The 13491-nt window shown below is 39.5% G+C and overlaps 1 protein-coding gene across 1 annotated transcript in view; it reads right to left on the bottom strand.

The window, feature by feature from the left end:
- Positions 1 to 13491, bottom strand: part of wdr18 (WD repeat domain 18) — a 75983-nt gene that overhangs the window by 50636 nt on the left and 11856 nt on the right. Inside the window, exon 4 of the mRNA XM_072660898.1 lies at positions 9055 to 9196. Within this exon, the coding sequence (XP_072516999.1) occupies positions 9055 to 9196 (142 nt within the window). The remainder of the gene's footprint in view (positions 1 to 9054; positions 9197 to 13491) is intronic.

Below are 13491 nucleotides of genomic sequence, written 5' to 3' on the forward strand. Positions count from 1 at the left end.
AAAGTTAAATCACATAAATCACAACTGGTTTGCTTACTAGCAGCAATTGTAGCTACAGCTTGCTCCCCCATAATGAACTGCATTAATTTGGGGGACGGAGCTTCTTAAGGAGCACTGAAGGTAGGGGTGTGTTTGTTTTGCTGTTGAGCTCAAATAGCAACAGTCGTTCTCCAGAATCACCATTTAATTTCAGGCATTTCATCAAACAAAGCACAGTTACCTGAATTTGCAGACTATGAATGGCATAAAGTCACCCAACAGCAATGTGAAAGACTAGTGGAGAGCCTGCCAGGGCATGAAAGCTGTGATTGGCAGTCAAGGTTATTTTACCGTAGTGATTTTTGAATGCTCTCAAAATTCAAATATTAGTACTGTGTTGTTTAAACTTGAATAATCTTTATTATAATCTTATATATCTTATAATAATCTTTATTAATCTTAAATAATTATAATAATAATTTCTCTGCATTATTTGAGCAGTTGTCATTTCTGCAATTAAATGCTCTAAATAGCAGTATTTGTATTTGGAATTTAGGGGAAATGGTTTATGAAATGCAAATGTTAATTTCCCTAAACACACTGCCTGATCATTTTTTCCGGCATTGTATTTTATTTAATTTTTTTTTTATAGCTTCTCCTGCTTTGTATTCATCACTTAGCTTCATTGTCAGATCCTCAGCCAGCTGCTTAGAGGAGCCCTAATTGTTGAGTCCTACAACAAGGTTTCTCATCAGCTGACAATTCCTAAAGACTGACTGTAAAGACTTAATCTGCCTAAATTAAGGAGTTTCATTAAAGTAGTTATGTTCTGTGGTTTAACTACTGAAAAAAAAATGATGTTAATCACAAAATTCTTAACAGCAGCAGTTATGTTTACTTTATCATCAGGGTACATGGCCAGGGTTGCCCAAACTTTAGCACATAACTTTCAGCATTAAGCTTAAATGTCCTTGATATGGAACCTTAAAAGCCTACTGCAACAGATATGTGGGTATTATGACAGCACATTATCCAGAAGTATAATGCAAAGAGACTGCATTTACAGTAGAGCTCATCGCGACTTAAAAAGGAGTAAAACAGTCCCTTCAACTACGATGATAAATCAGTGTAAAATTTATAACCAGGGACTAGGTTCAAAAGGAATAGCAAGCAAGGGGCAGGTGTCTGGAGATGCTCGCCAATCCTGAGCAATCGCAGATCTCAGGGTGAAGACAAAGCAGCTTTGACAACATATGAGCACTCAGAATTCCAGAAATGTGCTTGCCTGGGGTTGCCTGAAGCTCTGCTGGTTGTGTCAAAAACGCAACAGAAAAGAGAGCTAAAGCCAAAAGGAGAATCTTCATCTGTGAAGACTTTTTACCCCCATGCTCACCCTGGATTCTCCACAATTTGTTGACCAGGAATTTTCTGGCTTCCGTTGACTCAATATAGTCTAATGGCAGCATGCTAAGCTGCAGGCTTGAGCAACCTGACGATACCATCATTGCAATGTCAATGATCACAGTCGTGATGGGTGGCATTTGTATACAGAGACGTTAATCTGCATGCAGTTTAATTCTAAATATTTTAAATGTTGTAAAAGAGGACATCCAGGCATATGCTTTAGATTCAACCAACTACTGTCAAAGCACTTGTGAGAAACACTGTCCAGAAAGTGAAAGTTTGAGACAGTGAGCGCTGCAATGAACTATTCACCACCATTTAGTGAAATTGTAGAGGCCAAATTAGGCCTAAAGACTATGATTTTTTTTTGTTCAAATCAGCATCTGTTTTATTAATATAGTCAGGGTCATGCCAAAACCTCTGCATCTCTGTATGACTTTATAAGCTGAATCAACATTTCATGATGAACAGACCAATAGAAAAGCTCCAAACTGACTTTTTCCTCTCTGACTTCCACAGAAATTCAAGGTTTTTTGTCTACTCGTTTAACGTGACAAAAATAAATAAATAAATAAAATCCAAGGTTATTGTTTGATGTATTTAAAATAGATATATGGTGACTTTAATAAAAAAAAAAACAATTGTGTGGTGGCTTTTTATAAAACGATTGCAAAGAGAATGATTGCCTTTCTTCTTGCCAATATCTCCTGCCCATAAATATGTATGGATATGTACATATCTAGGTTTTTGCTTATGAATTCCCAATAACGCACCTACACCGACTGCGCTGACTCTCCATTTCCAATACGATTTAACCCAATATCATTGTTATTTTACATTAAAATTCTGCCAACTTCAAACCATTTGGTCAAGGATATTTTTTATTAATAATCTATTTTATTAAGCACAGAAGGTCTTAAATAAAATTACCACAGTCAATAGCTGGAAGGACAGCCTACACCAGAAGCTGTTCCTACTTTTGCTTTCCACTGATTATTCAAATCTCTGCTAGCTATTGCCAAAAAGCTTTTTCCGAGATGACAGAAGAACACCTACACATATTTTTCAAATTCAAGCACACCAAACATGGGTTTCAGGAATAATCTCCTTTCCTTTTTTCAAGCTGGTCAAATTGCATAAAGCACCTAGTAAATATGTATGAAATCCCCCCCACACTACTTGTATAAACTAAAAACGTTAGGTTTTAAATAATTTGCGATTATTTCATTGAGAATCATTTCCCATTTAAAGATTATTGGAATAAGCAGAGTAATAATTTACGTCTTATTGCTGATGTTATTCAATTATTTCCCATGAGACTTATTTTTCTCTCACAGTTAGCAGTCTCCAATTCCCAATTCCCATCATTTCCCCCCAACATACTGCACCAGAAACCTTGAAGGTTAACACCAGGCAGGGCAGCTGTGTGTTTAGAAGCCATGCAGCACCACTGAATTATCAAAAACCTTAAGGCATTCGTAATGACCACCAACATCTTGACTTTCCACATACACTCTTAAAACTAAAGGTGCTTTAAATGAGGGATGCCATAGAAGAACCTTGTTTGTAAGAGTTTTGCAAGTGTGAAAAATCCTTACATCAAGTCAGATTAGGGCTGTGTATAGGCAAGACCCTGGTAATACAATGCAACACAGGGTTTACGATTCAATATACTAATTTGAAAAACTGTCATAGTATAAAAACTCCGTCATATCATATTAAATCTGAGTAAAAGAAAAAAGTTGACTTTCTCCAATCACAACAGTGAGATCTGAAGACAGAGTACAGCACTGCTCTCTAGTGGTCAGGGTTTAAACAACACTAAACAAACCACTGTCTGCCACTTTACATGTAAAGTACTAGTTATTAAACCAATGCTATGTTTGAGAATTGATACAGAATTCCAAAACATACTCAATACTTTGATACAATATTTTCTCACATCCCCAAGTATGACATGCAAGGACCATCAGAAGCAGATGATATTCGTCAAATGTCATTCATTTTAACTCTAAAATCTTTAATAAACAAAGTACATTATTAACATCATAACATGCTGGATCACTGAATATTTTATTAATATTGTAGGAAAATACTGAAGTGTCAAAACTGTGCAGCCCTAAGGCCCATCTTACACCCTGTGTAAGCTATGCAAAATTTTACATCAGCATTAAAAAGCATTATTTTATAGGCAAGGTGCTCCACCGCTTCAGCAAGCCTTCTCAGACAGTGTGCGATGCTCCATCAGACCGCGCTTGGCTCTTAAAGAGAACAGCAAGTGACACGCCAAGTGGTTTATAGCACGTTACGCCCAAAACACTGCCATGATTAGTTAAGAGTTAGTACATGGCTTCTGTGCATATCGAGTCGCACAAGATGCACTTTTCCCGCTGTTACAATAGCAAAGACACACTGACACGCCCAAAATCAAGCTGCGCGGAGCATGGTTGATGGCTTGCCCAAAGATATTGCCAAATAGGACACCTAGTCAGTACTTACAGCTGCTGTAAGTAAATGTGACCCCTAGTTTCATTACCATACTAACAGCTCAACCTGCTCTCTCAGCATATGTCCACATGACCTTTCATTATATTACTGCATGAAGGGAGAAGCCCCTCTCCAGTGTGGTTAGGACTGATGCTATTAAATCCACTGGAAACACTGGCGAATCATCCCATTCTTCACTGAAGCAAACCTGGAGCGTTTTGAAGGCCTTGATCTGATTGCACAGTGGAGTGACGCTTTGCACGCAGAAGGCTCCTCATTTACATGTCCAGAGGGCAGGATTTTCAGAAAGCCGGGGTGACTTACCCCGTGGTCAACTTCCCACTCTCTTTGAAATAACTGCGACCCATAAAACCCCAGTTCCCATCATCCCGACCATTCCCTTCCAATCATTTCTGCTCCTGTGGGTTCTGCTGTGACCGGCGCCGAGCCCAGGGGAAACCCCGGGGGATTCGGAGTAATGACAGAGTGCAATCGGTGTGACATTGAGCGGCTCGCATGTCGCCGTGCCCCGGCTAGAACACTTCTAGCTTCAACAGCCAGCAAGCAGCTAGTCATTCATGACGGCCCCTCTGACCACGCCGCGCTAGCTGCTAGCCCTCAGATCTGTCATGCTCAGTGTTTGGTTAACAGGCTTGATTACTTCACCTAATCCTGTCACAGCAATGTCAATGACAATGGCCGTAAAGTCCAAACATCTCGTGTGATGCGATAATGTGACATGTGACCGGACTGTGCGGTCAAAAGGCCCGGACAAGCGCAGTGGCTTATGGTTTTGCGGTGGTTAATGGATGCATTCTGAGAGTGGAAAGACTGCATTTTCCATGGAAGGGATCATGTCAACAAATTCACAAAGATTACCCATCATCCTGAGACTAAATTATTCAACAAAAAAAGAAATAAAAAAGATTAAATTATATACACACACACACACACACACACACACACACACACACACACATACATACATACATATACACACACACACACACACACATATATATATATATTTATATATATATATATATATATATATATATATATATATATATATATATATATTTATTTATATATATATATATATATATATATATATATATATATATATATATACATACATACATACACATACATATATACATACACACACACACACACACACATACATACGTACGTACATACATATACACACACACACACACACACATATATATATATATATATATATATATATATATATATATATATTTATATATTTATTTTTATATATATATATATATATATATATATATATATATATATATATATATATATATATACATACATACATACACATACATATATACATACACACACACACACACACACACATACATACGTACGTACATACATACATATACACACACACACACACATCCGTTATCAATCAACTCAGCCCCCACAGTTTAGCATGCATGTGAACCACAGATTTAAGCAGTATTATGACAAAATTGGCATTTCCGGCACCTGGTTCCCCCTACAGTCAGGAAGTGGAATCTGTGCTTTGAACCACCACTAACGAACACGCTGTTCACACACGTATCCAGACAAGCTTAGATACAGAACTGGCACATGAAACATGTGGTTATGCGAATATGACTTGGGTTAAGCAGCGTTACGCAGTCCTGCCTGCTTCTCAAGGGTTACATGCTGTAGCTGGTGGTTGATGTGGCGCAACAGATAACACCACCAATGAACTACCACACCACATGGGAGACTGGGGTTTGATTCCGGGTCTGGGTGACTATGCTGCGCTACACCAATAAGTCTCCTAACATTACATTGGCCCACCTCTGTAATACAAGTAACCCTGTAATTCGCTCTGGATAAGAGCGTCAGCTAAATGCCATAAATGTAAATAAACATAGTTCAAGCCCACAGTGACAACAACAGAGAAGTTATTCTCCCTATTACCGGTCAGTAGAGAATCAATGATATTGAAGCTGTTATTTTAAGGTAAAAATGCTACATATTGTTGCTTTAATCGCAAAATACAGCAGAATACAGTTTTACAGGCATGGCAAAGGGCAAAGTTTTTCAGTCTCCCTTTTTTGTTTCTTCTTTTCTGCTCAAACAACTAAAACAGTCCCATTTTAAACCCTACCATACCAAGCTAAGAGTCAACCAGCTCAAAGGTCAAACCTCCCTAGGCCCCCCCATGTCATATACACCTTATAACACCTTATTCAAGCAGTGGAAGAGAAATTGAACAGTAATTCGTTCATTACATGTCTATGTAATTAACCACAAAATTAGTCTGGCAAGAACAATAGACATATATTACACACACTGAGCAGAACTTCCTAGTCAGAGCTGGATCACACCAAATATTTTTAACACACTGCTGCACAAGACACCTACAGGTATCAGATGTATGTGATCTTTTCCAGGAAATGATACAAACAAATCAGGTATACAAGGAGCACCAATCGGAGCGTTTCAGCCTGTCATCTACACACAGCTTTAGCCTCCGAGCTGACAGGGCGAGACACCACATTATTCCTTTAAATAGGAAAAGTCAAACCTGAGGAAAGAGAGAGAAAGCGAGAGAGAGGTACTGACAGGGAGATACTGCACGCGGTCTTCTCCTACAGCTCCTCCCCCAGGTGTCCGCTAGTTACTTTCAGATAAAAGAGCTTAGCAAGGCCTTTAGCGCAATAGTAAGTGCATACTAATATGCACAGTCAATCACAGCGGCCTCCGGATCTCCCACTCAGGCATTCAATCTATCTAGTATTGATCTTACCTTAAGTGGCCAACAAAAACCCCACATTACCCAGGAGAACCGGCTACAAGTAATTGGACAGTGACCTCATATTTGTTGTTCTGACTGTGGATTGGAATGAAACGATCACATTTACAAGTGGTTTAGTACTGAAATGTAATTTATAGAGGGGGTTACCCAATTAATTACATTTACATTTGATTTGCACCGCATCGACGGCTCTGAGCCTGCATTTCCGACACTCTTGGACTGTCTGTTTCAATAGCAGCAGTGTGAAAATATGGGGAAATAAAAAGGGAGGGATATGAGAGGTTTGGGTCGATGCAGATCTCAGTGTCTGCCAGTGTTGGGGGCAAATACATAAACTTTTATAAAATATAAAAAATGAACCAAACCGGATCAGCCTTAGATGAATAAAACCTATTTTAGCAGCCAGGATGCTTCTGTAAACTTCAGAATCCTGCTACTATCTACTATCACACTTTCCACTGGCAGGCATACATGCTCACACCACCGTGTTTCACACATATGGTCCAATGCTTTAGACCCTGGGCAGCTTCTCTTTGCCTCTCCCAGTGTTCCTTTTTCCAATGCTCTAGTTAGACTTTGTTCCAGACCTCTACAGGCCCTTTTGTAAGTTTTAGCAAACCAGAACATGTTCTTGAGGCTTGACGGTGGTTTACATCTTGTAGTAAACCCTCAGAGGTCATGCTGATGTTTTCTTCTCTGTAAGATTAAGGATTCCAAGAATTCTGCAATCCTCCAGAATCTGCAGTTCTTGGCAGGGATACATAGACATTTCTAGTATTTCTAGTTTAAGCCGATATTCAAGGTTTTTTTTTTAATGTACATACACAATATGGACAAAAGTATTGGGACACCTGCTTATTTATTGTTTCTTCTGAAATCAAGGGTATTTATTTAATAAAATAAAAATAAAAAAAAGTATACTGTCCAAAGAGAGCTTTCTACTAGATTCTGGAACATTGCTGTGAGGATCTGATCGCATTCAGCAACAAGAGCGTTAGTGATGTTGGAAGATTCCACTGCTCCACAGCTCAAAACTGGGGTCTAGCCCACACCTGGCATTAGGCATGGCACCAATAGGTTTATGTTTATTTACGTATCCTCGAATTTAAACTAGCCATAGCCATTTCCTTTCAATAAGAGCCAAATCAGCTAAACCTGTACCACTATTATGCTACTAAGGGACTACTTTACTGGAAAAAGAAGCGTTTATTGGTTATCCAGCTTTAGATTCAATACCGAGGATCGTTTCACCAAGCTTTTCGAACTGCATGAAGAGGATGCTTACACACTTGTTTAAAATGAAATTAGCCTACTGAACTGTTTAAACAGCAGAAAGGCTTGTAAATGCCTCGCAAGCTCTTGTTAAAGTCCACAGCGAACGGGTCCAAGCTAAATAAAATTGCAAAGGATGACAATTCAAGATTTTATTACCCACTACCCAAAAACAACAACAGAAGCTTTTAATACCCCATTCTCAGCACGGTAATGGCTTTTATGCACCTCCGTGTCTTGTAAGACTTTATGACTACTTTGCAAGTTAAATGAGCTATGAAGAAGATTGTAGATAAAGTCCTGGTGGGTGTGCACATCCCCAAAGATTTTACAGCAAAGCATCTCGAACAGTTACTGAAAATGCCATTCCATGTTTAACGAAAGCTAGTCACTGTTCAGCACATCACTGCGCCAATCTTACAGGAACCTCATGAGTCGGACACTGATTTAGCTTAAAGACCACCATTGTAGAACAGAGGAAGCTTTATTAAACTGTGCTTACGTAATGAGCCCTTTAAGCAGACTTTATCAGCCGTCTGCAGAATTTTAACCCTGAAAAGAAAGTTATTTATACTTTATAAGAGCTGGTATTTAAATGGGTGGCTGTATGCCTCCACTACAGTATACACAGCAGACTGCATGTGTGTACTGCACCCTCTTCCTGATCTCTGTCTTAGAAGATTTCTACTTCAACATGAGAAACCCAACCTCAGAGTAAGTGCAGAATCAAGATTTCCTGTTCTTCTATGTACTGTGCTCCTAGATACTGTTCCTCTAGAAGAGACGTCATGCCCATTTTTAAGTATATTTTTAAAGTTAGAATCAACTGTTCCACTGTCTGCAAAATAATATGCTTTTATATATATATATATATATATATATATATATATATATATATATATATATATATAAACACTTCAGGGCAAGACTAAAGTTTGCCAGAAAACAGAGACCAAGACCAGTTTTGTTTTTTGTCCTTGTCCATCAATAATGAAGATTACTTATCTTTACTTACCTTTTTTTGTAACATGATATTACTGAATGGACAGATGGAAAAGTCAGTAAGTACACAGTAAGTACACAGGATGTAATAACTGTACCTTTACAGTCTGGTCCAAGGACGCAGTGGCTACTCTGGCCTGAGGTCCCATCAGACCACAGTGGATGTCCGTGATGGGGAGAGAGTGACGTGAGAAAACGTGCCGAGGCTCAGGATCATGAGAGGAATCCAGCTGCACAACACTGCAACATCAAGACAACAGGAAGTTATTTACACCTAGGAGTCTAACATTGATACTTCTAAATCCCCTATAATTCCCATGATACCTTGCAGATCCAAACTTTACTTGCTTATTGCTTACAACTTAAAGGTTCCGGGAGGTGTGAAGTTTGATTCCGTGCTACGTTTTTATGTCCACCATGACTGTTTGGTGTGCGCAGCAGATCTACTGCTGCCTGAATTAGGCTGCAGTCCATAATCCAGATCCATAATCTATAATCATAATCAGGGAAAGAGTTTATTATATAAGCAATGATATGTAGCATGTTCCCTTTAAAATCACGTTGATGATCCAACCTGTAACAAGATTCCAAGTCATCGACTAGATCATTGCCATGACAGGCTAGGTGCACTGCTAACTGCACTATGTAACTTGTGAACGGGCAGGAGAGCACTGAGAATGTGGGAACCGCGTCATATTTGTATAAATTCCTGTAACATTACTCGACCATCTCAGACCACATGCTTCTTTCGTCTTCAGTAATTCTGTGATTTTGTATCTCTCAGCTGGTCCAGAAATGCATGTGTAAAGTGTATCCTTTAGTGGAGGCTCAAAGCACAGTTATACTTTTGAACTGTAGGGGGAGCCCAAGGAGCTGGGAAGTCTTACAATGCTGCTTTAACATCAAATCATGACACATAAGGATATTATATTAACAATGTATGCAAACCTGAGACACACAAACACGCTACTTGCTGTAGTGTCTGGATTTTTTGTTAACACCTTGGCATCAGCCCTGTTCAGCCCAACCCACTTACCATATTGAAAATAAAGACTCATGGTCTCATGCCTACATTTCAAAATAAAGGTGCTCTTAAGTGATGCCACAGAGAAACCATTTTAAATGTGGTTCCATAAAGAATTTTTTTGTGCTAAGGATCTGGATATGAAGAACCTTTTAAAGGTTTAAAGAATTTGGTGCAAACGTGCCTTAGCAACGGAAAGGATCTTCACCTAAATCGTTACAGCTCTTTTACAAATGCGGTTCTTTATGGAAGCAAAAATGGGTCTCCTATATCCTTTTATTCTGTGTATTGTACGCATGATGCCTATTTTCATCACATTACCTCACTGTTTTGCTTTAAAAACAGCCAAGACATCAAATGCCCAGTTTCATCTCCCTACAGACACTGCAAGAGAGCTCAGGTATGGGTTTGTGAGAGTATGAGGTGTGTGTGTCAGTTAGCTGAGGATTCAGGGCTCACGTAACACACACAAACACATCAGATACAACCTGAAGCTTTAATCTTTTTGGAGATCTCTCTTAGTCCGAGCACAAAACCCAGAGACAACAGACAGAGATAACGGACAGAGAGAAGGAAGCAAAAAAAAAAAAAAAAAAAAAAAAAAACACATAAAAACACGTAAGACAAACAAAAAGGCAAAAAGACTTCTCATTTCAGAAGCTGGCGAGCAAAGGTGGTGAAAGGCAGAGTAACAGACAGAGAGATAAGCAGAGATGAGAAAGAGCCGAGCCCCATTCTGTCAAACCCGCAGCGCGAGGCGCTACCCCTGGCAGAGCCGACCTGTCTGCTGCAACATCTGTGACGAGCGTCACCCGGGCCACAGCGAGCCACCTCCACACCCGGCCCCATCACATCAGTCAAAACACATCTGTTTGCAGGCACACAGAGCCAGCAGCACATCTGCACTGGCACTTTCACACCTGCGGTTTCGGGGCACGATGCAGCTTTACATTTACTCACGTCCACCAAGATGTTGCGTAACACGTATAACAAGCGATATGCAGACGCTGAGATACGGCTTAACACATCACGATGTGATGAGCGCATCTGAAGGTGGGGATTCAACTGTATCGCTTTCGGAATTTTTAAAGATTACAGAATGAATGCATGTTGTGTAATAGGGAAGCAAGAGGACAGTGTATCACATTTCATCACTAATATCCAGACACTATTTTTACAGCTGGAACCATAAAATGTTCTAATACTGAACATGGAAACATTAACCCCTTAAACCACAGATGAACAATTCAATAAAGCTCATCTCTAAGCTTAAGATATTCTGTGGAGTGCCACAGGGTTCTATTCTAGGGCCGATGAAAGTGATGAACAGTAAGTAATGAAGTGCAACTACAGGGACTTCTGTACAAACTGGTGGGGCAATTCCTTGGTAATAGTTAGGGATGCACCGATTCGGCTTTTTAGGTTCCAAAGCCGATACAGATACATAAACTTTGCATATCGGTCGATACCAGATACCGATCCGATACTATTGTTGAATTAATAAACTATATACCTCCCCATGTGGGAGACAATTAAGGCATCAGGATTGACAAACATTACTTTACTAACTTTGTAAAACAATCTATAACAAACTAACACAGACAAATGTACTAAATTGCTATTTATGTCACTAAAACAATTGTGCTGTAAATGCTAAATAAGCCAAAACTGAAAATAAGTAGCTTCACTTTGTCAAACACACAAATTATTTAGATAATTAGCATAAACAGTAATTCAAAATGAAATCTAGCAGCTGAACCGGATAATAAATAAGTAACTTGGTCAAACATACAAGCAGCAATCAAAAACTGCAAACATGTAAACATTTAGTGCAGTCTCACACCAGCAAGTTAAAGTGAAAGGATCAGTTCCATGGATCGGTCCAATTATCCGAAACCCGATCCAGCTAATTTTGTTAATATAGGGACCGATATCCGATCTTAATATCAGATTGTTGCATTTCTAGTAATAGTCTAGAATATTTACATGTACGCCCCTAAACTTTACATGCCCCCACCCCCTATCAAAAGCCTTTCGGCTCCTAAAGCTGAGACATAGTAATACTGTATCGGCCAATATTGGCACATACACACAGTATCGGTATCGGCAATACAGAGCACAAATACCATGAAGCTTACTGACACCGTACTTTATGAAACCAAACGTCTAAACAACCAGTAAACAGCCAGTCTTAAATAGTTATTACCATAGCATATTTTGTGGTGTTTTTGGTTCTAAAACCAAAAGTTGAGTTTAGGCAGCTTGTTTTAAGGCCACACACTGAAGTTTGGCATATTTTTACATAGAGACGTGCACTTGTAAGGAAGTGTGAATTTAAACATCAAATAAAAAACTCAGCAAGATTATGCTTCCCTACTTGTGGCGATTTTCATTGTTTCATAGATCTGAAGCTTTTCAAATGTGCAGTTATTCAACCACTACATGCTGTTCTTTTTAAGGAGTATCAGGATTTATAGCCATCTATCGAGTATTTAAGTCAGAGTTCATATCGGTATGGGTACTTGGTATCGGTATTGGAGCATCCCTAGTAATAGGACTGTCACTTTAGGAAAATATCGTAATGTTAAACCATGTGACGCTGGAGAGCAGCACATTACCTCCAGACAAACAGACATTCACAACCTCTAATCTACGGAATCTTGCCCATATCAATTATTTCAATGTTTCATTCTGGTAATACTTCCCCCACTATGTTTATTCATGCACTGTCCCTTCAAAAACATTCTACCGCATGTGTATTAACCTGACTCTGCTCCACCCAAGTCTGTGGTGATATGGAAGCAACATGGAGACCTCAAACACTGGGCCAACTGAGCACCTCAAGCAGCATATACAATCGGTCATTAATTGTAGTCGAGGTAAAATGTCCATTTAATCGAGGTCCTATCTCCCAGCAATCTGCAGACTCTAGTTATGGGAACATGACTTGCTATACAGATCAATCCGTGTCTGATGAAGAAGAGCTCAAACTCAGCACACACCATATTGTGGAGGGAGCAGGGCGGAGCCGCCAGATTTCCCAGTCTCCTCATGCTGGGACATACAGGGCTCTCACCTGATCACAATCAGGTGCAGTGGATTAGGGAGGAGCTCCCAGCCACTTTAAAAAGCTCCAGCTCGCACACAGTGGGAGAGAATGGAGGCAGACAGGAAAGTTGTGTGTGTGAGTGAGTGAACAGAGACTGCGCTAGGACTTCAGTGACCCTTTAAGCCAGTGAGCTGTATACTGTGTTGGCACGTGTAAATAATGGCTTCACACTGTGGTCTGTGTGTGTTCTGGGACGTTGGGGGGTTTACTATTAATGTGCATGAGCCAAGTCACAGTCTGAGATCACCAAAAAAATGAATAAATAATAAATAAAAAAAATTATGAGCATTGTATACAGTATATAGGCAGCAGTGATTTCCCACCCTATGGCATCATTTCCTAAAGAACTATAACTGAATCAAACATTACCCTGATCACTAGCAGAGGCGAGTAGTCGCTGGT

The sequence above is a fragment of the Salminus brasiliensis genome, chromosome 17, assembly GCF_030463535.1.
Source record: "Salminus brasiliensis chromosome 17, fSalBra1.hap2, whole genome shotgun sequence".
NCBI lineage: Eukaryota > Metazoa > Chordata > Actinopteri > Characiformes > Bryconidae > Salminus > Salminus brasiliensis.